Consider the following 27,759-nt stretch of genomic DNA (forward strand, 5'->3'; position numbering starts at 1 on the left):
TTTGATCAATCACTAACTAATGACAGTAGTGATGATGAGGAAGAAAAACATATTAATATTGCAAAATTTCATCTCTCTCCTGAAAGTTTTCATTTTTATTTTGCAGACCGTTTGGAGAAGCTGAAGGAGAGACGAGCAGCAAAAGAGCAAAAGCATATGAAGCCTAAAAATGTTGCTCAAGAAGATGAGACTGTTCAAGATGATGAAGTTAAAAGTATTGCTGAGGAAATTGTTGAAACTGAGCAGGTAACCGAAGCAGAAAAGGTGGTTGAGGTAGTAAAAACAATTGAAGTTGAAAAGATTGTGGAAGTCATCAAGCCATGCTCAAAGTGTCTTGAATTTTGCAAAGATTGTGCAGCAAAAGATGAGAAGTTGGCTGAGTTTGAGAAAATGAAAGAACAATTACTGTTCAATCTAAACTACGTGAAGGAATCTTATGACGTTTTGAACAGAACAGTAACTGGTCTTCAAAAGACAAATTCTGAAAGAGAAGATGCTTTGACTATGATGAACGCTACGATGATGACAAAACAAAAGGCAATCAATCATTACATTGAAGAATGTGCAAGATTGAAACAAGATTTGGAGACTGAGAAAATTGAGAATGAGAGAATCAGACGTTTGTTACAAAGTTATTCTAGTTCTGATTATCTTATTGATCGAATTTATCCAACTGTTGCAGGTTTTGAAGCATTTCAGGATGAAAAGTCAAAGAAGAAGGATACTGGTAAGAAACCGAGTGTTACCTATAACAAGTGTCCGCCTCCGATCTGGGAAGGTTATTCTCCCAGAAAACCAAATGAGGAGCAAGTCGAAAAAGCAGTCAATATAAAGTTAAAAACTGATACAACTGATGAATTACCAGAAAATATTGACGTCACGTTCACCTCGTCTGACACTGATCATGAGTCTGAGTAAATAAAAAAGGTGGTCGATCAGGTGTTGGATACTGATGAGGAGTCTGAGTCAAAATCTGAGTCTGGAGGGTCAAGTTCGTCAGTCAACAGTCAAAAATCATCGGTTAAAAGGGTTTACAGTAAAGAGTTTTTGTTATTAAAATCGAATTTGAATGATGAAACATTCGAAGTAGTTTATACTTTGAATGATTCTGACAAATTATATTATAACAAAGAGTTTCCAATAAGAAGTGTCAAAACGGAAATGATTAACAAGGCTTTCAAACTAATAGAAATTAATATTCCTGAATTGAAAGTTTTGAAAAATCTTGAAAAACCTAAAAAATACACTTCAAGAGTTCAACAACGATTAAACAACAAAAAGGGTTATAATTCTGGTTCTGGTTTTCAAAAGAAACCAAACCATAAGGGTAGCTACAAAAAGAAAGGATTGGGTTTTGTTCCACCAGAAAACTATAAAAGTGACAAAATTTCTAAAACGAATACAAAATTTGTTTCAGGTGGAAGTGCAGAAGAAGAATAGAAGAAACCGTTCTGGAGGCAATCAAACCAGGAGTTTCTTGCTGAGATGAAAAGAAAAGGAACTAGAGTTTTTCACAGAAAAGATACTCGAACCTGTTTCAAATGCAATGAAGCTGGTCACATTGCATTAACTTGTTCTCAAATGACAAAACCAAAATAGGGAGTATCGGAAAAACTTAAAGGAAAAGTTGTCGATGTTGAACCACCAACTGAAGCATTCAAAACTTTTGAAAATTCTACTTATGAAGTTGGTGAATGTTCAAAGAAAAATTTTTATAAAAAGAAAGCAAAAGACAACCAAATGTGGGTTGTTAAGAAGTGTGGTGAGAAAGTCGGCGATGATTCTGGTTCCACAAAGCCAGAAGAGCCACAGGTTGATGTCAAAGAAGAGGATTCAGTGTCTTCAGTGAATGATGATGTTTTTCCATCACTGAAGATTGAAAAAGTTAAACAGAACGTTGGTAAGGTTGAAATCTCGGATCAATTTTACTCCGAGGAGAAAGAGTTTGATGTCGAGAAAGCATTCAATGGGAGTGTTAAGAAAATTTTTGGGAAAATGGTCGAGGGAAAGGCCAAAGGGGTTAAAGATTTTTATGCAACAAAGAAAGCAACATATAACCCTACTGAACAAGAGTTAAAAACACCCAAGGTTGGTAAAACTTGGGTGGAAATTCTTTTCCCTTGAAAAATCATGGACTATGCCGGAGATCCTAAGTTTGTGATAGTGGATCAGGAATCGGCATCATTCTTGTTATGATAGATTTTGTGAAAGATTTTAATGTTGATTAATTTTACAGGTGATGGACTATGCAGGAGCTTCCAGGTTGGTAAGTGTGAAGCAGGAATCGACATCTTTATTTGGTAAAATGATTCTGTGTAGATGTGATATTCCTACAAGTGGTAAATCAGGAACATTAAGTTGTACTTGATTTTCTTACAAGATTTTACTTCCAAGTGGTACAGAGGTTTGTACTGACAAAATGATTACTCAAGGTCATTAAGTTGAACTTGATGTAATCCTCATATAAGTGGTTGAAAAGCAAGATGATGAACCCTAACCTACAAGTGGAAAAAACAGACTTATTTTCTGAAAAAATCATTTTGATTAAAACAAACTTAAGTGTTTTGAAATCTTAATGAGAAAATAGTTTGTTGAAAGGGGGAGTTCTGATTGTTTATGCCTAGTGGATGGCGAATTGAAGCAATTCGATATCGGTTGTCATTTTATTTGTATAGTTTGTTTTTAACATTTGTTTCTACAAAGTGGGTTAAGAGCTCAGTTTGTTTTTCAAATTTCTTTAAATGTATTTGCATTTTAGGGGGAGAAAAAATTTCAGAAAATCCAAAAACATTAGAAAATTTGAAAAAGACAAAAACATGATAAAATCAAAAAAAGGAGTTTTGGTGTATAAAAGAGGAAATGATAGTACATCAGTGGACTGTCACAACATGCTAAAGAAATGGAAAGTTAAAAAATGTGATAAGCAATCTCATTGATGATATGCCAGTAGGTTTTTGCTCATTTAGTAGATTGTATCGAGATATAAACCTAAATTTCAAACTTGCTTATTTCGTGGGTAACATTTCTTGGATATATGGGTAACCCCCGAAATCTTGTTTGAAAGGTCCCTCTTTTTGAGATACTAGGTCTTTATACTTAGTGATATCTGGGGTATTATCCCGGGACTTCTGCTGAATGGAAATTCTGACCTAGTCCCCGTATAATACTTTCTGCAAATGCTTTGAAATATAAGCTCGCCCTCAGCAAAAATGATGAAACAATAAAATTGATAATCATTGCTGTTGAAGAAAAGATCCTCTAAAGGGGACACACCAAAAGTCGAACCGTCATCTCTCTGCTGAACGGAAGTTCTGACCTGAGCTCTCACGGTTTCGCAATATAACCCCTTTACATATATCATCTGTGGTATACTCACCTGTAAGACTGAATATTGGGAACTGGATACGGTAGTATATTCAAGTAGTGGGACACGCGAATAAGTTTAAGTTCTTAAGACATTAATATCTTATCTCGAAACAGTTGAACTTTGTGTGAAAATTTAAGTGGACCAATATACTAATATACTGACAATCTAGGTGAATTGTTTAGAACTGTAAATGAAATGTAGCTTAACAGTGTTGGTGATTTGTCTCAGAAACTGATATGATCCTCTTACACAAACTGACAAAAATATTGTCTGTAAATATTTCTTTATTGCACTTTATAATCAAAAATCCAAAAAGATTTTAGTGTGTTTTAGCATAAATTTTTGAAAAATTCAAAAAGATTTTTGACAACTGATGTTGAAGAACTAATATTCAAAATTCTAAGTGCTAAACATGATGACATTTGTGTGAAGAGAAGTCTGTGTTTGGAAAGAAATGTATTTTAATCAAATTTATAAGTGGTTCATCAAGATTCTAGTTAAATTTGAGGGAGAGTCTGAATACCTAAATTTGAAATGTTTAGATTTGAAAAAATTACTTTGAAGTAGAGTTTGTGCAGATAACCTGAGCAGGGCGTGAGCCAAGTTACGATCTTGGAACAACATCAAAGAGTGTTTGAATATAGAAAAACCAGGTTGATCGATCCTGAGAAGCTTGTGTTTAAAGAGTCAGGCCGATACCTGAAGACTCGGTGGACAAAGGTTGAACCAAGCAACAATCTTGAACATATGAAAGCCAGATTACGATCTTGAAGCAGATGATGCTGATGAACTTAAGGAATGCCAGCACATTGTTAAGGGGAGTCTGTTGATGCTAATCGAAAGAGTGAAGCCTAGAGACTGTTCAAGACTGAAGTTGCAAAGACTCGACACCGTAAGATTCGTCAACATCTGAGGGGGAGTCTGTTAGTGCATGCATCTGTCGACTTCGTCTTGTATCGTGTCTTGTACTAGATAGGTTAGATCAGGGCACGTTGTACGAGAAAATAGGATGTTTAAGTTTGTATTGGATGTGATTTCGCTTGGGGAGGTGATTCCGCTTGAAATGACTTTGGTCATTTTCAAGCGAAATCAGTTAACATGTTATTCAGCTTGAAATGTTTCAAGCAGAATCAGACCTCTATATATAGGGCACGTGTCATTCGAGCGAAATCAGTCTGAACAGTTGCTGGATTTCATACCGAGGTGCTGCCGGTTTGAATTCTGATTGTAATCATTGTTATATCAATCAGATAGTGACTTAAAGTGAAGAACAAGCTATTTCTAAGTCTGTTTCTTGTTTTCCGCACCTGAAACAGATCAAAACTCCTTTGAACGACTCATTCAGGTCTCTACACGATCCTACATATTGTTTAGTTGTTACTGACGACTTTACAAGATTCTCCTGGGTGTTGTTTCTAGAGAGAAAAGATGAAACGTTTGATTCTTTGATGAGACTATTCAAAAAGATGGAGAATGTTTACAAACTGGTGATTAGACGTATTCGAAGCGACAATGGCATGGAATTCAAGAACAACCGTATGTTCGAGTTCAGCAACGATAAGGACATTTTTCATGAATTCAGCGCATCGTATACTCCTCAACAAAACGGTGTCGCAGAATGAAAAAAATCATACGTTGATCAAAACAGCTCGTACCATGTTAGCAGATTTGAAATTACCGGTATATTTTTGGAGTAAAGCGGTTGCCACGACATGTTACACGTTCAATCGGGTTCTTACGGTGAAAAAGTTCAAGAAAACTTGTTTTGAATTGCTTCATCTTTATAAACCGAATCTGAAATACTTAGAACCATTTGGTTCACCATGCACATTCATTGATCCAGATGGTAAATTTGGTGCGAAAGCTAATGAAGGTTTTTTTGTAGGATATGCTAGTCCGTTAAAGAGAGTTTTTGTTCCGAGTTTGGGGAAGATTATACAAGTTCAACATGTTGACTGTCAACGGTTTACTGCTCCAAATCAACTTCCCGGAAACAGGTTGCTATTTGATTATGACAATCTTTGGGAGTCATTCCATTTACCGACAGAGCCGAATGAGGAGGAACTGGCATTCTTATACCAACAACAGCAATCTCTTTCACAAAAACAAGTGACGAGACCGTTGGTGGTTTCTTCGCCCACCGTGGGTTCAAATGATCATGAGGCTGGTCCTAGTGGAACTGCACATGTACCCCCAGAAGAAACAGCTCCAATATTTGACCAAACTGACGACTCAAAATCGGAAACCGATCCGATTTATGACGAGGAACCAAATATTGCGACTTCAAATGATATTGATCACACGGGTGATCAGAATATAACAAATTTGCAATCGGAAGTGAGCGTACCGGATACAGTCATGCCAAGAACATTATCTTACTATCCGTCAGAGCAAATCATTGGTGACCTTTAAAGCGGCGTGAAAACCCGCAAACAAATCATGTTTTTACTCATCTGTAGCACCATTACAAGTAGACTTCTCATTAAAATGTTTTATCTCGCAGGTAGAGCCGAAAACATATAAAGAAGCATTGACCGAAGAGAGTTGGGTAAATGCAATGCAAGAGGAGCTACAACAGTTTGAAAAGCTTGGAGTGTGGAGGTTGGTTGATCTCCCGGAAGATCAGAAGTTGATCAAGACCAAGTGGGTCTTTAAATGTAAAAGAGATGATAGATGGGTTATAGTAAGGAACAAAGCACGTCTGGTAGTCCAAGGATTTAGTCAGCAAGAAGGGATTAACTTTACTAAAGTATATGCTCCTGTTGCTCGACTTGAGGCAATCAGAATCTTCTTGGCGTTCACGTCATGGAAGGGATTCAAGGTCTACCAACTGGATGTCAAATCTGCATTCCTCTACGGCAAGGTTAAAGAAGAAGTATACGTCAGACAACCACCGGGTTTTGCAGATCCTGTACACAAAGACAAGGTGTATCTACTCGACAAGGCGTTATACGGATTACACCAGGCCCCGAGAGCTTGGTACGAGACGGTTTCCCAGCATTTGCTGACCAACGGGTTCACCAGAGGGACTGTCGATAGTACTTTGTTCACTAAAGAGGTTGCAGGACATCTACTTATCGTGCAGATATACGTGAGTGATATAATTTTTGGATCAACGAACGATGAGTTATGTAAAGAGTTTGAAAAGGTTATGAAGAAGAAGTTTGAAATGAGTTCAATGAGGGAGATGAAGTTCTTCCTAGGGCTTCAAGTTGAGCAACTGCCCGATGGAATCTTCATACACCAGACTAAGTATGTGAATGATGTGTTGGACAAATTCAATATGTCCAAATCATCTCCCATATCAACCCCCTGGCTACGAATCATGGCATATGTCCAGATGAAAATGGTGAGAAAGTGGATGAAACGCAATATCGGTCAATCATAGGATCACTAATGTATCTAACAGCATCACGACCGGACATCATGTATCCAACCTACCTCTGCGCCCGGTACCAGTCAAGTCCGAGACAATCACATATGGTGATAGTGAAGAGAATCTTACGGTATCTCAAAGGTTGCCCAAGCACCGGCTTGTGGTATCCTCGATCCGGTGACTTCTCTCTAACTGGATATTCTGATTCTGACTTCGGGTGCTGTAAGTTGAACGCTAAGGTCACAACTACTGGTTGTCAGTTCTTCGGAACTTGGCTAATCACTTGGCATTGTACGAAACAAACCACATTCGCTCTCTCGACTTGTGAGGCTGAATACGTTTCGGCTTCCAACTGTTGTTCTCAGATCCTCTGGATCCAACAGCAAATGAGGGACTATGGTCTGCAATTCTTAGATACACTAATTTTTGTGGACAATGAGGCGGCCATTAATATCACTAAAAATCCGGTTCAACACTCAAAAACGAAACATATTGAGATTCGACATCATTTTATTCGTGATTGCTACGAGAAAAAATTGATTCGAATTGATTATATTCACACATATGATCAGAGAGCTGATTTTTACACTAAACCCTTTGATAAAACAAGATTTAATTATCTTTTAAAATTGAATGGGTTAAATAATTTGTTTTCTGGGAGGGTGGTAGAGTGTGAGGCCGAGGAGGACGGCGATCAGAAGTGATCTGCGTCTAGTTGTCATGTTTTATGTACAGTTTCTTTACTGCTTTTGATAAAACCAAAAACACAAAAATATGTTTTTGATTTTAGGGGGAGAATGTTTATAGAAAATACAAAAACATGATAAAATTTCATAAATGCAAAAACATTGAAAAAGACAAAATGAGTTTTATTGTGAAAAAGAGGAAATGATAGTATATCAGTGGACTATCACAACATGCTAAAGAAATGGAAAGTCGAAATGATTTTAAACAAGTCTCACTGATGATGTGCCAGTAGACTTCACACGACTAGTAGATTGAATTTGAGATATAAACCTAAATATCAATACTTGCTTATCTCGTGGGGAACATCTCTCAGATATATGGGTAACCCCCGAAATCTTGTTTGAGAGATTGCCTAATTCTGAGATACTAGGTCTTTGTAATGTTTGATATCTGGGGTATTATACCTGGTCTTCTGATATTGCGGAAGCAATGGCTTAGACCTAGTATAATACTTTACGCGCTTTTAAAGCTTACCCTCTGCATAAAAATTGAAAAATATCGAAAGATATGAATCAATTGCAGTTGAAGAAAAGATTCCCTAAAGGGAACACACCTAAAGTCGAGCCTTCATCTCTTTGACTGAATGGTAGTTCATACCTGAGCTCTCAAGGTCTCGCACTAACCCGAATACAGATATCAGATTGGTATACTCACATGTAAGACTGAATCTAGGGAATTTTGATACAGGAGTATATTCTGAGGTGGGACACGCGAATAAGTTAAGTATTTAAAACAACTAATCCGTATCTTGAATCAATTGAAACTTGTGTAGAAGTTTAAGTGGACAACAATACTGACAATCAGAAGTGAATTTGTTTAAGATTCAAAGTTAAATCAAGATCAACGGTGTTAGTGATAAGTCTCAAAAACTGATATGATCCTCTTACACAAACTCACAAAAAGATGTCTGTAAATATGTTTGTACAGTTTCCTATTTCTTAAATCCAAAAAGATTTCCTGTTTGTTTAGCAAAATGTTGAAAAATTCAAAAAGATTTGATATTTCATCTTATTTTCGACAACAGACGTTGGAGATCTGATGATCAAAGTCCAACAGCGCTAAACAAGTTGGATCATTTGGGTTGGATAAGAAAAATTTGAAAAAATGTTGGTAATTGCTCAGAATGTTTAAAAGCTCACTAAGTTGAATCTAAATTTGTTTCAAAATGTCAACGAGATCAGAATTTGGTCAGCCAAGGTCATTAACTTGGACTTGGCAGGCTAAACAGTTGACCAGGGTCATTAACTTGGACTTGGTTAACTATGTGTGTTGGTAAAAAACTTAAAAAGTTAAAAAGTTAAAAAAAATTTGAAAATTTGAAAAAATAAAAAATAAAAACTCACACGAGGTGACTAACCCGTGTGACCTGGCCAAACTGAGTCAAATAAGGCCAGACCGCATGAACACCTCAAATCATTTCATCATTCAACTCGCATGACCTGGATTCTCTATATAAAGGAGGACCCAGATTGCATGAAACCATTTTAGTTCCCACACCGCATCACACACACATATGTTCAAGCGATCTGAGCGATTTGAGAGATTTCTTTGTGTTCAAGCGGTAATCTTGTGATCTTTTGTTTGGAATCCTCATAAGTTGGTTAGCACAACTTATATCATGGGAAATGTATAGATTGATGATTAATTGAACCGAAACACATGAACTCGCATGAACTTGGACGAACAGGATCTTTAAACTTAGATCTATGTTTGTAAAGTGAACTAAAATGAATAAAAATCATATCAATGTGCTCAGATTTTGATGTAGAACAGATCTATGGTTTTAATTTCATAAAAGAAACAAGTTTTAAAAACCTGCAATTCACTGTTCATACATGTTTGTTCAAACGAGGTGATGACCACCAGACCGCACGAGATGGCCAACTCATTTGAATCCCACACCGTTTGAAATTGTTCAGTCCGTTTGACCACCATATCGTTTGAGGTTCACATCGTTTGAGATTGGTTAGTTCGTATGAAACCAGATCGTTTGGATTGACCAGTTCAGTTGACCACCAGACCGCATGTGTTGGTCAGACCGCATGAAATGGCCACATCGCATGAGCCAGATCGTGTGAATGATAGTTTTTGTCTTGAAAGTTGTGAAAATTGATTAACTTGTTTATTTTTGTTTGTGTTTCAGGCATCGAACGTGGAGTTTGAACCATCACATAATACTTGCTGTGTTTATGATGAAACACTATCAAAGATGGTTGTGTTTAAAGAGATTTTGCCATTCATGAAGCGTTTACCAATTCAAAAAGCTTTAACGGATCATAATCACAGAACAACTTGTACGAGAAGTATTAGAGTTTGCAAATGATGATAATTCGCCAACAGGGTTTCCAGAAAGGATGGGTTTCCAGAAAGGATGGTCAAAGGATGTATGCTTAGAATGGGTTATAACGGTCCGTTGAATAAAGCAAATTATTTGAAATTTTGTTTCATGAAGCCGTACAAATTCTTTATTCACTCAGTGATTCATGCGCTAAGTCACAGGAAAGGTGGATACGACGTTATGAAAGATTATCAAATGTGTATGGTGACGGCGTTGGTGCTAAACAAGAAATACAACTTTTCTAGAATCGTTTTTCACTACATGAAAGATAATATTGCTTCTAGCAGTCGAAGTTGGGTATATCCAAGGTTTGTGCATATGATGTTGGATCATGCGTATCCGAATCTGAAGAAAGATGAACAAAATGATTTAATGTTGTTGCATCACATGGATAATGAAACGTTAATCCGATTATCCAAGTATACAAAGAATTGGCCTGAACCGAAGAAGACAGAGTTTTTCGGATTCATCAAAGATGAGAAATATGAGGATCCAGATCCAGTAAATCATTTGAAGTGGAGGAATGATGCTGAAATGAAAGAAAAGAGTGCAATTGATGAATTAACAAAGTTAGAAGATTTTTGTGAAACTCGAAATGATTGGTATACAAAAGAAGAAAAAGAAAAGAAGAAAAAAGGTGGTGGAAAGAGAACTCCTACATCGAAAGTTCAAGCTGAAGAAGGATCATCTTCTCAACCACAAAAGAAACGTAAAAAGAAAGCAGTTGAAACATTGTTGGTTGATGAACCAGAAGTTGATGAGACAGAAGCTAATGTTGATAAAGATCAAGATCCGTTAACTCCTGAAACAGAGTAGTTATTGAGAGATATTGATGATACTTTAGAAGCTGAGAAAACAGCTGGTAAGAAAGTAGTTGATGATGAAAAGAAGAGTTCATCTGGTGCAGAAGAAGATATTGATGCTGAAACTGAACGTTGGATCAGAGAAAACTATGATCCAAAAGATAGAGAGAAACAAAAGAAGAGAAAGAGGAGTTCGGATGATGATGATGAAACGTATGTTCCACCAGAAGATGTCCAGGTTGAAAAAACACCATCTTCAGGAGGCAGAAAGAAATCAACATCAAGGAAACGTGTCACAACTCCAGCAGCGCGAAAGTTAAAATTCAAGCTGAAACTAAATCCACCACCAGAACCGCAAAATAAACCACCATCACCACCACAAAATCAGCCAAAATCACCACCACCACAACAACCATCACCTGATCCTTTACAATTACCACAATCACCACCACAACATCGTATTTCATCACCCATTCATGAACAACCTCAAATAACTTCACCACACATCCAACAAACACCACCAACCACACAACCACTAGTTCATACTACTCCCGGATCGTCTGGTTTTGAAAATTTTCCACATATTCCAGAGAGTACAGTTCTTGAAAAGCTTGATGATTTTAGCTTTGTAAATGATGATCTTGTGAAGGAGTTGCAAAAGAAGGTGAATGAGGTGTTAAATGAGAAAAAGAAGTTAGAGGAACGTGTCAAGTCTGTTGAATCTGAGAATTCATCTTTGTTGAAAAAGATTGAAGTTGATCATGCCGACATAGATATTCTGAAAGTTCGAATAGCTGAATTGGAAGAAGAGAAGTCTCGAAGGGATGAGCAGAATGAATACTTCAAGTTGAAAAATAAAGATTTAGAAGCCAAAAATGCTAAAAAAGAACATGAAGAATATTTGTTAAAGAAAGTGTTAGAAGATTTGATTGGAAAGCCGATTGAACAAAAGTTTGAAGAGATAGAACTTGCGGAAGTTAGAGCAAGACGTGAAGCTGAAATGGAAGCCGGAATGAAAGATAAGGGTAAAGGTGTTCCAGTTGAAGAGGATGTTCAAGTGACAGAAAGGGAAATTGTTCTGACTGAGCCGACAAAAGTTCCAGAATCGTCTATTCTAGATCCTTGTCCAATAACTTCAGTATCTGGTGAGATTAAAGACAATGATGAAGATGATGAAGAAGACGAAGATGATAATCTGAAAGATGATGCAGATGAAGTATATTCTGTTCATAGCGATGATGATGATGATGATAGAAATGATGATGCTGATCAAGGTAATTCTGGTATAAAAGTAACTGAAGCGTCACAAGAAGAAAATATTGACGAGTATCTTCAAGATGATGCAAATGAAGAACCAGAAAATGCAGGAGGAAAGGGGGAGTATGATGATGTTGAAAAGGTTGATGAAATTGTTGATCAGGGTACAGGTTTGATTCTACGTCTTAAACATGATGTAGAGGAAGGTGAGATATGGCATACTTACACTATAACTGAGATCATTAAGATGATGCATGTTGAAGAAGATGAGTTTAACTTCGATTTTGAAAAGGAGTTGAACGAATTTAATATCAATCATCAACCTGAATATCAGTACAAGTATGTTGAAGAAGCTGATAATTACGATAAAGTGGAAGTAGAAGACTGGAGTGATGATGATCAGTCTGAGAATGTTAATGTTGATACTTCTAGCTTTCCAACTCTTCCTGAGTTTTTCAGTCAAGCAAATGAGGATGAATTGAGAAGAAAAGTTGTTGAAAGTGTTAAGAGTAAGAGTAAGAGTTTTAGTGAAATGCCAAAAGAAGAACAACGTGAAGAACGAAAGAAGTGGTTCAGGAAAGATACAGAAAGAAAATACAAAAGACCACTGCAGTATTACAGAAGAGATAGAGATGTTTCTCTGGGTGATATCATAAGTTGGGGGTATTTACCACAAGTCAACGCTTATGCTATTAGACGAGAATTTGGTGTTCAATATTTCCAGTATATTCAAGATATAATGTTTCTGCCTTGGTAGGATGTTGAAGAGTTGCCCAAAGTCGGAATGTTATCATATCCAGTCAGGGTTCATGATATGCCAACATGGGGCTTGATGAGATTTGAAGCATTCAAAGAATTTCGTCACTGGAACCCACATTATCCTAAGAAAATCAAGAAGAAAGATCCTGTTACAGGATTTGAAGAAACAATTCTGAAGATCAAGAAGCCCAGGGTTATAAAGAATATTCCATTGCCGAAGATGGAACAGAATTTTCATGAAGGGTTTGTATGCTGGGTTTATAGTTGCATGACGACCGAAGCAGTAATTGTGTATCGAATTGGGAATGAAAGCAGATACATTCATCTGTATGATCCGATGTGGATAGTGAATTGTTCTGCAAAGGATATTGAATGTCTGTTTGTGAACAAGATCGGATATAAAGCAGAAGATAAAGATCAAGCTCTGCAGTTTCAGAAGGTAGTTACAATATGTTTTCAGAAAGGTATAAATTCTGAAAATATGTGGTTATCAAGATGGAGAGAGATTGAAAGAGAAGAGTTTCTGAAAGCTGAGAAGGAGAGAGAAGAGCGTGAAGAAAAAGACAGGATTGCTAGAGTTACATGTTTGCAAAGGCTAGCTGAGGAAGAAAAGAAAGTTGCTAAAGAGAAGGAACAACTCAGGAAAGCATTATTGAAAAAGCCGAAGCAAAGGGAAGAATTTTTCAAGTCTTTGTGAAGAATGTTTTGAAGACAGGCTGACTGAAGACTGCGGCAATATCCAAGGGGGAGTTTGTTGATGCATAATGTCTATCGCCTGCGTCATCAGTCAATGTCGTGTCATTATATGTAATAGGCTAGCTAAAATGATAAGTTTATGTGTTGTAACTAGTTCGCACGACCTGGAAGGTCAGGTCGCACGAAGTGGGTAGTCCAGTTCGTGTGGTCTGGGATGTGTTATCTCGTGCTTTCTGGCAAGCCTATAAATAGGCTAGTAGTGTTCTTCATTTGTAACTTTCTAGAGAATTTTGTACCGAAGTGCTGACGGATTCTCTTTGTACCAAAACGTTTTATATCAATGAAGAACATGTTTAAAGCGACTTCTACTCTTCTACTCGTATTCTAACACTGATTGACGGTTTCTAGTCTGATTCCGCTTTTCTAGAAACTAGATCTGACTCTGATTGACTCGTTTTGGACGATTCATCGATCCTACAGATTGCATGGGCCAACAGTAATACTATTCACATAGGTAAAATAAATAAAAAAAACTGATAGTAAACAGTTTACACATGTGTAATTCAGCTACAACTGTGTAAAACCAAAAGAATTAAGTGACAATGAACTAGTTTACACATGTGTAATACTATGCACATAGGTAAAATAGAAAGTGAACTACACGTGCGTAATTTAGCTTCTAATGTGCAAAACAGAAAGAATTAAGTAATAGTAAACAAATTTTTACACATGTGTAAATACCATGCAAATAGGTAAAACAAAAAAAATAAAGTGACATTGAATAGTCTACACATGTGTAATTCAACTACAAATGTGTAATCCGAAAATAAATAAGTGACAGTTAACAAATTACGCATATGTAAACAGCTCACTTACACATGTGTAAAATAGGCACTTACACATGTGTAAAATAGGCACTTACGCATGTGCAATACAAATGAACATAAGACAATAGAAACAAATGAACATAAGTGACAGTGAAAAATTTGCAAATGTGTAATACAACTGAACATATGCAAAATAGAAACAAAAAAAGTGTCAGTATACAGTTTACACACGTATATGTCACATGAAAAAATTAAAACACAAAAAAACAAGTGACAGTGAACAATTTACACATCTGTAAGACATTACATAAGAATACATCATATTTACACATGTGTAAAATACACTTACACATGTGTAAAACACATATTTACACAAACATAATCTGATAACGAATAAGAAAACAAGTTCAAGCACATAATATTTTTAGAACAACCAAATAATAAAATATAAACTCGTAAAACTCAATAGCGAAACAAAAGTTCAAATTTAACCAAATGTTAAAGTGCTTAAAGTTCATAGTACATGAATACCTTATTCTAACTATAACTAAAAAAATAAAAAAGAAACTTCATTCATCATCGCTATCTTCATCACCGTGACTCCTTCATCAGTTCGATTTTGTTTTATAGGACAGTTATGAGAATCATGGGAGCCAAGTTTGTCACAATGATACCGCAATGATACCGACCACCCTAAATAGGGTTTACCCTTGGGTGTCTAAATAGAGATTATTAAAGATGGTTTAAAAGTTAATCACTAATCAATCACCAAGTTACATATATAATCTGACCAAAAACATGCCTTAGATTTTATGTAAACAAACATATTATTATTTTCTCTTTATAAAAGTAACAATCACCCTTTTGCAATCACATAATAGAAAAATAGAGATATGAAACTTTAAAGGTAAAACAAACAATCTTGAGATTATGGTATGGTTTTTTGTATTTTCTGAGATGGTGAAATCATGCAACTCCCTTAAGTTTCTTAGCAACTGTGGCAATGTATTTTCCCTGGTGAAACGCTTGTTCGAGCTCGAGTTCAGATGGTTGTCTAGACCCATCGGCTGCGTAAGTTCCTGCACCGTAAGGACTTCCACCTTTGACTTTTTCCATTTCAAACATGCCAGCCCCGAATGTGTATCCAATTGGTACAAATATCATTCCATGGTGAACCAGTTGAGTTATCGCAGTCAAACTGTTGGGAATTAATGGAAAACCACGTTAAAACAAAATAAATCAATAAATTTTGTTTTCGGTAACAGATTCTCAGGGTTATAAAAATTGTTAATCTTTGATAAAAGGGTTCTCATGGTTATAAGAATATTACTTTTTTCATGAAATTTATAACTGTAAATAACCATTTTGATAGCGAGTTGGCTTCAAATCTGAATAATTACTTACGCGGTAGTTTCTTGACCACCACCTTGAGATCCGGTGCTATAGAAGATGCCAGCTGGCTTGCCGGCGAGCTGTTGGGTTCTCCAAAGACCACCAGTGGAATCAAAAAAGGCTTTGAATTGAGCAGGCATCATACCCAATCTTGTGGGGAACCCGAAAATAAATCCATCTGCTTCAGAGAGTTCATTTGGTGTGATTACGGGTACATCGCTCTTTGGTGGTGCACTCATTTTTCCAAGCACATCTTCATGCAATGTCTCTGGGACCTGCACCAAAGACAGGATTAAATGATCAGGTTTGTTCTTAGGTTCATCATTAGATGAAGTTGCGATAATCGGATAATGGGCTAATGTCATAGAATAGCAACGTAGTTAGGTTGATAGTCCGTCTTGGTAAATATATACCAGTAGAACAAGATGACGTGGCAAGCCAAGTCATCACAAAATGGACTAGTTTGGTAATTTAGTAATAAGCCAAATCACCAGTAAAAAATGCCACATAAAAAACACATAGTCATCAGGTGATCAAATAATCAAATTAGACCATTACACAAAGGAAAAATGTCACAAACTAGCAGTGTACTTTTGAATGTGGTCCATATATATATATATTTTATATGTTTTGGCAACTCATTTTGGCAGTTAAGAGATTTTCTTCCCCTGTTTGGTAATTAAATCTGATGATGGAAAATTTTGTTGGCCCATATTTGGTTATTCTTTTTTTCACTATACTTACCAATTTAGCCGGTTTTAAAACTTATATTACTAAAATGGATCGAAAAACTATATGTATATGATTACCAAAACGGATGACATATAAAAGTATGTTGCTAACTTTCTACTCTACGACCTTTGCGTTTCACCAAAGTATAATTATAAGGTTAGGAGATTAATAGTTTTCGTATTTGGAAATTTCCGATTACTTAATAATTAACAAGTAAAATGACCCCTAAATAATCAGATAATCGGAATCAGTTTGTTAAGGCCACCTCTAAACTGATTATTTAAACTATGATTATCAGATTTGCAATCAGTTCCATTATAGCGGAACACTGTAAACAGATTATCATAATCACTCAGAAAACGCCCTGTAAAATATCTACCTGCCATAATTTGGCTTCAACTCCTTCAACAGATGCAGCTCCTTTCTTGATTTCTTCAGCTAGCTTCTCTACATGTCCATACATAGAGTAGTACCTGTCACAAGAAAACACTAACAGTTGGTAACCTAGACATTGATATGGCCAAAAGCAAAAGTTTGTTCCTAAAATTGTTTTTTTTTTGGGCAGCTGCTATAGGGACAAAATGAGCCGATTATATCGAAAAACTGTATTCAATTTGTTAAATTATTGTAATACCGAAATAAAGTGATCACATGATATTAAAGGTTGCTCGACATGCCTGAAGACCAAGTTTCTTTAATACCCATGAATTGCAAACGGAAATATCTCTGGTCAATAGTTCTTGTTGTTCAACAAGAACCATAAAAGACACACACAAAAAAGCCACTATTCACAAAAGGATTCATCATTTGTTATTATATAAAATGCACAGAGTTGCAACTTAAAACTTAAGGGAATTATTATATTACATGGGATTCCTTCTAAACGGATGTATCGGGTTGCTTATTAAAACCGCTTATCAGCTTATAGCGTTTTCATACAGCTGCGAGTGAAATAAGTTGTCTTGAATAAGGTTTGAAGTTGTGTATTTCAAAATGCTTGTTTCAAAGTTTACTTATGAAACATCAACTAAAAATGCAGCCCACATAATTTCCCCTTCGCTGTTCATTTAGAAAGAGCTACATTAAATCTTAAGATAACTTATACATTCCTATTGGCTGGACTACTATTTAATATTTCAGTAATTTTTTATGTGGGATTTATAATTAACAGCATATGAAACACAGAAACAAAGTTCTATCAGTTATATAAAATAAAAAAAATATTAACTACTGACAAGACCTATATGGCTGTATCTACATTAATGATCAAAGAGGAGATGCCTTGGTTATCTTATGGATCATGATATTCACACACGCATCCTTATTTCCACACCCCCCCGAAGCGCCGCGCTTTGGCCAAAGCGCGGCATTTAGGGTTCTTTTTCAAACAAAAGGTGATGTGAGCTGATGTGACTTTGATATATGTTTTATAAAAATAAAACACAAATCTACAACTTTTCAACCAAAACTCCACTTTTTCCACAAAAACCTCACTTTTTCCACCAAAAAACAAACACACACCTAAGCGCGGTGCTTTGCCAAAGCGCAGCGCTTAGGTAGAAGGTCAACAGACAAGGTTTGACTTTGTTGACTTTACATCTAAGCGCTGCGCTTTGCCCTTCGGTGTGTGTAAAAAGCCAACAGGCATGTGTGAATAGCCAAAGCCTATCTTATTCCTAATTTGCATACATAACACCAGTCAATGCACTTAGAAAGCGTCAAAGCGCACATATACTTCTAGTTTCTCCAATATTATACCTAAACAGACATCATCAACACTCCAAATTCAAATGGCACCGAAAATTACTTTCATAAACTTAATCAACCGATCTGAATCATACAAGTTCATCCGCAACAAGCAACAGATCGGTCAACTAATCATCAAAACAAAATAGCTTAATCAAATTACGTAAAACCTAATCAAAAGCAACAGCTATCAACATCGCCAACATTAACTACTCAATGCACTTAAATTAGTAGCACATCTAATTCTACTTTTCTTCAAATCCACACTTAAACACACATCAATAATCATGAAATTACTTTGATAAACCTAATCACTCGATCTAAATCGCACAAATTCATCCACAACAAGCAACAGATCATTCAACCGTTAATGAAAAACAGAACGGATTGAATCAAATTACGTAAAACCTAATCAAAAGCAACACGTATCAACATGGCGAACATTATAAGTGAAAATGAGAGTAAGAAAACATACACAATATACACTTTTGTAGCCATGAGAGTGGTCGCTAATCTGTCAGAGATGTGAAAGCTTTTGACGACGATTGATTGAATTGACTGAATAACAATGAGCACTAACGTCGGCTATTTATACTGCGGGTTTGGGAATGGGCCAGCTGGCAAGTAAATGCAGGAGTTAATGAAGATTGACCATGTAGGCGACGTCGTATTGGTTGAATAATATATACGTGGGTAATGATGTCATGTTGTTATCACGCTCACCATCATTTTTGATTGCTTTTTTCTAGATTAACTTTCATTAAACCACCAAACAAAGACAAAATATCTTCAAGACGGAAATAGCAAGCCGAAATCCGAAAATTACAACCAAAATTGCATCAAATCAAAATTACACCACCTCTCCGAATCAACCACACTTTCTTTAAACCTATGTTTGTACCATAAAAAACCAAAAGTCTTGACATCCGCAATCATTTCCACCACTTTCGGCTCCTTACTCGAGAATGCCTTTTCATTCCTTGCCCTCCACAAGCGCCAACACGCAATAATTATAACCCCGTGGAGTACCAACTTCTTGTTCCCCGATGCACCGCATGACACGTGCATATCCACCAAGTCCTTAACATGAAACGCGAAAACATCTGGAATCCGGCACCATCTAGAAATCCCATTCCACACGCCCGCTGAAATACTACAACCTATAAAGAAATGTTCAACTGTTTCCTCCTTACTGTCGCACCAAACACAAAAAGGATTATCCACCGGAATGCTTCTTCTTGACAGTGCCATCTTAGTGGGCAAGCGATCCAAAAACGCTCGCCACATGAAAATGTTACACTTAAGCGGAACCCACTTACTCCACGTAAAATCAAACCGGTCAGCAATTATAGTTGGACCACGCATCCATTTTTTAACCGTTGCCACCGTAAAGCTAATAGTTGTACCATCAGACCACTCCCAACTATCGTTCCTATCTTCCACGGAAACCCCCTGTAACAACACCTCCAAATCTTGCTTGTTATGAAGCTCTTCGGCTGTCTCAGGTGGTCGACGCCATTCCCAGAAAAAAATACGAACAGATCCATTCCGCCAAACCCGATTACCCACCAGGACCCTTTTGTTTTTTTTCCAAACCGAACAAGTTTGGGAATTTATCTTTCAGCAGTTCAGTGCATAACCACGTATCCAACCAAAATCTAATATGCGCCCCATCCCCTAGTTTTCCACGGATCATATTATTAAAACCCATTCCTCCAACCTTGTATTTGTTCCAAAATGAAACACAATTCTTCCAAGCGCTCGTATAAGTACTATTAACCGGCGCAACCCCCAACTACGACTTGAACCATGAATCGCAACTACCACCCTTCTCCACATCGCTTTTTGTTCATTAAAAAAACTCCATAGCCATTTAGCGAGTAAGGCGTTATTATTCATCTCTAAACTAGCTATTCCCAAACCTCCATTCGCAATTGGTTTTGTAACCACATCCCACGAAACCCAATTCATTTTCCGAACTTCGTCTGACCCACCCCACAGAAAACGTCTTATAAAACCTTCCAACATGTTAGTAATCTTCAATGGCGCCTTAAAAAGTGAAAAATAATAAGTGGGCAAACTATCAAGAACTGATTTAATTAAAGTTACCCGGCCTCCAATAGATAAAGAATTAGCTTTCCATTTCGAAAGCCTCCTCCTAAACGTACTCACCACCGGGCCCCAATTCGATACCCTGTTCATGTTCACTCCTACCTTGATGCCTAAACAAAGAAAAGGAATGTCACCTGCTTTACACCCTAATACATCCACTTTTGTCTTCAACTCATCGTTGTCAATACCAACACCATACAAAATCGATTTATGCAAATTAATCTTCAATCCTGAACACAAATAGAATATCCTAAGAATCCTTTTCATATTAGTGAAGTTGAAATTAGACCAATCCTCCACCAACATCGCGTCATCCGCATATAACAAGTGAGATAATATCGGCCCATCCTTAGGAAGACGAACTCCATCGAAGGCTCCTATGTCACACGCTTTTTTCATCAAACACGAAAACGCCTCCATCAATATAATGAACAAAACAGGAGAAACGGGATCGCCCTGATGAATTCCTTTTTGATAACCAAACTCGAAGGTAGGCGACCCATTCACCAATACCGAAGATCTAGCCGAAACCAAAATCCCCCGAATCCACTCGCGCCATGTCAAAGGGAAATCCATATGTTCAAGAACCGACAATAAGAAATTCTAATTAACGTTATCATAGGCCTTGCCAAAGTCAATTTTAAATAAAAGCATTTTCTTCCCGCGCTTTCTAGTCCAAGCGAGAACCTCGTTTACCATTAAAGGACCGTCTAAAGTGTATCTCCCAGTCAAGAACGCAGACTGTGTTTCCGAAACAATTTTACCCATAACCATCTTCAAACAGTTTGCCAACACCTTCGACACCACCTTACTTATGATCCCTATCAAATTAATCGGTCTAAAGTCACGTAGTTCCGTCGGGTCATCCACATTCGGTACCAATGTAATGAAAGATGACCCAACCCCAACACCAAACCTCCCAACACTGTGAAAGTGATGCATAAAAGCAATAAAGTCATGCTCGAATAGTTCCCAAAACGACCTGATAAATCGAAAATTAAAAGCATCCGGTCCCGGAGCTTTATCCGCACTACAACCAAAAACTGCATCTTTAATTTCCTTAACCGAGAATTGCTCAATCAAGCGTTCGGCATCCTCATGATTTAGCTTCTTCACCCCATAATATTGAAGTGTCGGCCTTAGCACCATAGTTTCCTTGAATTTAGACCGAAAAAATGTCACACCCCTTTCTTAGGCGGAAGCATGAGGTGTGATCATTAAAGGTTCTCATTGCATACGAAAGGTAAACATACTACATGCTCGTAAAAAGAACTTCAAATGCTGATAACATTACATTACTGAAAACATAGTGTTTACAACACAAGACGACATATCGTCTGAAAAGTTTATAAATTTATTCCAAGATAAACATAAACGACATCCGCGAGCAAGGGTAAGACCATGCGCACGTCCACTTTAGTTACCTGAAATACATGTGAGTTTTGGAAAAACGTCAACATAATGTTGGTGTGAATTCATGCAGTTTTCTAGTTGGCATATTCTGAGACACAAAAGCACTGCTTGGTACTCGTTCTCACCAAGAGTGTGGCTGCCCGTACCCGTTAGATCTAACCTTTTGTTCTGCGGTCTAGGTATATTGTTGATTAATGGTGCTTATAGTACCCTATTCGTGACACGATTTCTCGTATCATGTATCATTTTTCGTATCATTTCTTGGTACTAGTTTTCACCAAAAATGCTTCTTGTTTTTGTATCCATCATACCATATGTGAACATTGTAATATTTGTAACATGTATTTCACCCCGAAGTTATAAAACTAAAAACAGTTAAAAGAAAAGGGGGAGCATGAACTCACAACTTTGCGTTCCTTGCGTCGTAAACTTCATCGGATTTGCTTAATTAACGTCGTGACCTATACGTGTTTTCTTAACGTTAGTCACTAGACTTGTATCGCACAAGTACAGTCACTATCTTTTGTATACGTTCTCTTGTGTTAAAAATAATTTATATTTTTAACTATGTATCTTACTTATATTATTTTCACGAAAAATAAATATAAGTATCTTGTATTTTGCACTTTGCACCCGAATTATGTATCTTTGTTCAAAACTTCATTTCATGTTCATAACTTGTCCAAGTGATTTATTCTATCAAGTAATATATTTTCATAAATATAGTTTCTTGTATTTGTCTAAGCATGTTTTATGTGTATTTTGTATCTTCACTCCTTAAGAGTATTTAGTGCATTTTCAAGTCCTAATACACTATCACGTATAATACATACTACATACAGTTAGCACAAATTTTGGTGATCGATAAATATATATATATTTCTCAAAATATACATACCTAGTATCAATTTTATTCTTGAAGAAATCATCATTTCTTAACACAAAAATTAGGAAAACCTTGGTAAATGTTTTTAGATACATTTTTAGGGGATAAATTTCTTCAAAAACTTATATTTTTCTAAGTGTCAAAATTTATAGAAATTTTGACAGAGTTTCCCCTAAAAATGGAGGTTTCCTATGTTTTCAAAACATGTGTTTATTTTCTGTTAAAATCATCATCAACATCAACAACACAATCAAGTCTTACCATATGCCTAAATCATGTAATTCACACTATATCATGAACTTGAAGTTTTTGTAAAAACTTGTAGTAACTTACCATGTTATTTAGTAGGTTTAGTTACCCTTAAAAACATGGTTATTTGTTTGTAAATAACTTTATTAAAAGATTTGGTTCTTTACAACTTGAAAGATGATTATTCTAAAAATATTTCTTTTGTATTTTTCTTGTTTCATAAGTGTTCATACACTTGTTTTTCTAATAAAAATAGTGTAGTTTTATGCAAAAACCAAGATCTTCTAAAAATCACATTTTAAACTTGGTTGTTTTTAGAAAATCACCCATGAATCTTAGATTCACAAGATTACTAATGTCTTAATGACTTAAACTTATTCACATGTCCCACCTCAGAATATACTCCTGTATCCAGATCCCAATATTCAGTCTTACAGATGAATATACCTAGATGATATCTGTAAGGGGTTAGGTGCGAAACCGTGAGAGCTCAGGTCAGAACTTCCGTTCAGCAGAGAGATGACGGCTCGACTTTTGGTGGGTCCCCTTTAGAGGATCTTTTTTTTACAACAGCAATGACTATCAATTTTATTGTTTCATCAATTTGCTGAGGGCGGCGCTTTTTCAAGCATTTGCAGAAAGCATTATCCAGGGACTAGGTCAGTACTTCCATACAGCAGAAGTCCCGGGATAATACCCCAGATATCACTAAGCATAAAGACCTAGTATCTTAGAATAAGGGACCTTTCAAACAAGATTTCGGGGGTTACCCATATATCCGAGAGATGTTACCCACGAATTAAGCAAGTTTGAAATTTAGGTTTATATCTCGTCACAATCTATTAAATGTGCATAAACCTACTGACACATCATCAGTGAGACCGTTTATCACTATTTTAACTCTCCAATTCTTTAGCATGCCGTGATTGTCCACTGATGTACTATCATTTCCTCTTTTATACAACAAAACTCATTTTTGATTTTATCATGTTTTTGTCTTTTTCAAATTTTCTAATGTTTTTGGATTTTCTGTGAAATTTTTACTCCCCCTAAAATGCAAACACATTAAAAAATTTGAAAACTATCTAAACTCTTGACCCATTTGAAGAAACAAAATCAAAAACAAACTGTACAAATAAAATGACAACTGATTTCAAATCACTTCAAAACGCCATCCACTTGGCATAAACAATCAGAACTCCCCCTCACAACAAACCATTTTCTCATTTAGATTTCAAAACACTTAAGTTTGTATTAATCAAAATGATTTTTTTCGGAAAATGAGTTTGTGTTTACCATTTGTAGATTTACCACTTGTTAAGCACGGGGACATGGTTCATCATCTTGTTCATCTATTTATCATGTATAGTAAATCAAGTACAATTTAATGTCCCTGATTTACCATTTGCAATTAAGCAACCTCTGTACCATTTGAAGAAAACATACTACCAATTGTAGGAATATCACATCTACACAACCATTTTATCAATCAGGATGCCGATTCCTGCTTCGCACTTACCAACCTGGAAGCTCCGGCGTAGTTCTTTCACCTGTAAAATTTTAACAATTTCAACAAACTTTCATACAAACTCATTAAACATGAAAGATGCCGATTCCTGATCCACGATTACAAACTTGGGATCTCCGGCAAGTCAGGTGTTTAATCAAACATAACATCCACCCAAGCCTGACCAGCCTTAGGTGATTTTGGAACACATCTGTCCCACCAACACTTTGATTTATAAAACTCTTTAGCACCCTTAACTTTCTTATCAACCATTTTCCCGAAAATGTGCTTGACTTTCCCATTGAAAGCCTTCTCAACATCAAATTCTCCCTTATCAGCGAAGAATTGATTTGAGATCTCTACTTTTCCCACTTTCTTCATCAAATTTTCCTTTGACAATGGAGGATAATTTTCATCGTTCACCTCTGGAACGGAAATCACAACTCTTTTCTCAACCGATGACTCCTCTGATTTTATGGAATCAGATTCATTGTCAGAACTACTTTCTGTTTTAACAACCCACTTTTGTTTGTTCAAATCACCTCTTCTTTTGTAAAAACATTTTGAGCTTTCACCCTTTTCAGAACTTGAATTTTCAAACAAATTACCATTTTTCACCAATTGTTTTTTTAATCAACACACATCTTTTTCAAATTAGAGTTAGAAGAAACTCCCTGTTTTTGGTAATTGGTCTTTGGACAATTCCAAGCTATATGACCAATTTCTTGACATTTGAAGCAGGTTCTTCTGTCAACTCTTTTAGCAAACTTTCTCACATTCTTCTTCACTTCAGCAAGAAACTCTTGATTTGACTGCTTCCAGAATGGTTTCTTCTGTTCATCCTCTGAGCTTCCTCCTGAAACAAATTTTGTTTTTGGTTTATAAGTTTTCTGATTTTTATAATTTTCTGACGAACTAAAACCAAGACCTTTCTTTTTGAGATTACCATTATGGTTTGGTTTCTTTTGGAAATTATAACCACAACCGTAACCCATTTTCTTTTTTACTCTTTGTTGAATCCTTGAAGTGTAAGGTTTAGGTTTTGCAGAAAGAGTTAAATCTTTTATTTCAGAAATATTAATTTCTGTTAATTTGAAAACCTTTTTGATCATTTCAGTTTTAACACTTCTTATTGGAAATTCCTCATCAGAAAATAATTTGTCCGAATTATTCAAGGTATAGGCAACCTTAAACATTTCGTCATTCAAATTATTCTTTGATAACAAGAATTCTTTATTATAAACCCTGTTAACCGGTGAACTCGGAATCTTCTCAGACGAACTCGAACTATCTGACTTAGACTCCGACTTTGACTCTTCATCCATATCCAACACCTGATCGACAACTCTCTTAACTAACTCAGACTCATGATCAGTGTCAGACGCTGTGAATGTAACATCAATATTGTCTGGTAATTCATCAGTGATTTCAGACTTTAATTTGATGTTTAGAGCCTTGTCTACTTGTTCCTCGTTTGGTTTCCTGGGGGAATAACTCTCAAAGATAGGAGGCGAACATCTATTATACTTTACACTTTTTGGCTTACCAGTATCCTCTTCTTTTTCTTTCTTCTTGAACGCTTCAAGACCTGCAACAGTAGGATAAACCCGATCAATCAGATAATCACATGTAGTATAACTCAAAAGTAATTGGTTAATCCTTTCACTCTCAATTTTCTCAAGTTCCAGCTCCTTTTTCAGCTTAGCACAATCTTCGATGTAATCATTAATGACACTTTGCTTTGTCATCAAAGTTGCACTCATTTTGTCATTTGCCTTTTCAATTTTTGCATTCGTTCTTTTCAAACTGTCAACTGTCTTGTTCAGTACGCCGTTTGACTCTTTCACATACTTCACATCAGACAGTAGATCTTCCTTAATCTTCTCTAAATCAGCCATCTTTTTTTCTTTTTCTTCACAAACTTTGCAAGATTCTGAACATTTATCACAACGCTTCGTGACTTCAACTACCTTCTCAACTATCTTTTCAACTTCTACAGTCTGTTCAACTTCAACAAGTTTCTCGACCTCAACAATCTTTTCGACAATCTTTTCTACTTCGACCACTTTTTCAACTTCAACTATTTTCTCAACTTCCACGAGTTTCTCGACTTCGACAAATTTCTCCACTACTTTCTCTATCTCAACAATCTTTTCTTTTACATTCTCAGTGATTGCTTCAACTTTAGTTTCTACAGCTTCAACCTTCGCCTTTTCATCAGCGAGTAGCTTTGCTGCTTCTAGCTCTCTCTGCAATCTAGCAATCTTCTTCTGATTCAACATCTCAACTTTATCTGCATAGAAAAAATTAAAACTGTCAAGATCAATGCTTTTTCTACATTTGTTAAGATACTCTTCCTCATCATCCGTATCAACATCACTTCCAAGATCTGGAAATATCGGAATCCTTTTCTGACAATCCTCATTTTGATCCAAAATCCTGGTAACAAGTGCCAAATCAGGATTAGTTCCACTAGGTATATACTTGTCCCAGCTAAAACCCTGTGCAACAACCTCATCACTTTGATCTAATATCCCAAAATAAGCTTTCCTATTAGCTTCTTCAATGATTTTCCCATGAGCAGTTTGCGGTTCCTTTTGTTTGGGTTGTTGACCGATCTGATGAAAGATTGATTTCTGATAATAATTGCTCTTTTCTTGACTTCCAGTTGACTCTTGGTTCTTACATTCCCGTTTAAAATGACCTTTTCCTTTACATCGGAAACAAGTAACATTTGACTTGTCAAAACCAAGAGGAGAAGTAGCCATTCCTCGAAACTCGTCTCTGCCGGTAATTTGTTGAAATTTTTCAGCTCTCCTATAGGCACTGGCTAAACACCACTTCACATCCATTAGCTCAAGCTCTTCTGCATCGATTTGGTCGTAATCTTCCTTTGTGAGCATCGGATTACCAATTCTTCCAGCAATCAAACTTTCATACGACTCTAACATGGCGACAAGAGATGCCATGTGTTGCTTTGCCACCTCAGGAGAAAGATGTTGACCATTCTGAATGTTCAATGTCACATTACACTGCAGATTTGTAGAATTTTGCTTCTGGGGGCTAGGTGTGTTGCAATTTGGATCAAAGTTTGAAAATGATGAAGTAGATCCACCACTTTGAGTTGTAGTACTTTCATTTGGACTTGCAGAACCAACAGCACTGAATGCAGTACTAATCTTTGGACTTTGACTGGGAGTGGCCTCAAATTTGTTCCCTCGATAGTACAGACTGACATCTTGCTTGGCATTTGGATTTGTCGTTATAGCAGTCTTCTGAATATCCAGCTCCTGTTCTTCAATCTTCTGGATAAACTGAGCCAAGTTCATACTCTCAGTCTTCCTCATGAGTTTCACAATCATCAGATACATTCCCCACTTCTGTTGGGTAAAGCCTCTGCTAACTTATCAACCCACTCATCATCATCTTTCTGAATACCCAATCGTCCCATTTCTAGAACCAGATGACAGTATCTATCTATTGTCTGTTTCGTGGTTTCATGATCAAATGCAGTAAACATGTCAAACGACTTCTTCAATAACGCCTTTTTGT

The 27,759-nt window shown here is 36.4% G+C and overlaps 1 protein-coding gene across 1 annotated transcript; it reads right to left on the reverse strand.

Annotated features, from left to right (window-relative positions):
- Positions 1-14,957: 14,957 nt before the first annotated feature.
- LOC110873650 (probable NAD(P)H dehydrogenase (quinone) FQR1-like 1) lies at positions 14,958-18,646 on the reverse strand. Its single transcript, XM_022122632.2, has 4 exons — positions 18,516-18,646; positions 16,674-16,767; positions 15,575-15,837; positions 14,958-15,368 (listed from the first exon to the last, which is right to left on the reverse strand). Exons 1-4 carry the CDS (start codon positions 18,536-18,538, stop codon positions 15,137-15,139), a joined length of 612 nt encoding a protein of 203 aa, XP_021978324.1. The 5' UTR covers positions 18,539-18,646; the 3' UTR covers positions 14,958-15,136.
- Positions 18,647-27,759: the final 9,113 nt, after the last annotated feature.

This window comes from Helianthus annuus, chromosome 8 (assembly GCF_002127325.2).
Source record: "Helianthus annuus cultivar XRQ/B chromosome 8, HanXRQr2.0-SUNRISE, whole genome shotgun sequence".
NCBI classification, from domain to species: domain Eukaryota; kingdom Viridiplantae; phylum Streptophyta; class Magnoliopsida; order Asterales; family Asteraceae; genus Helianthus; species Helianthus annuus.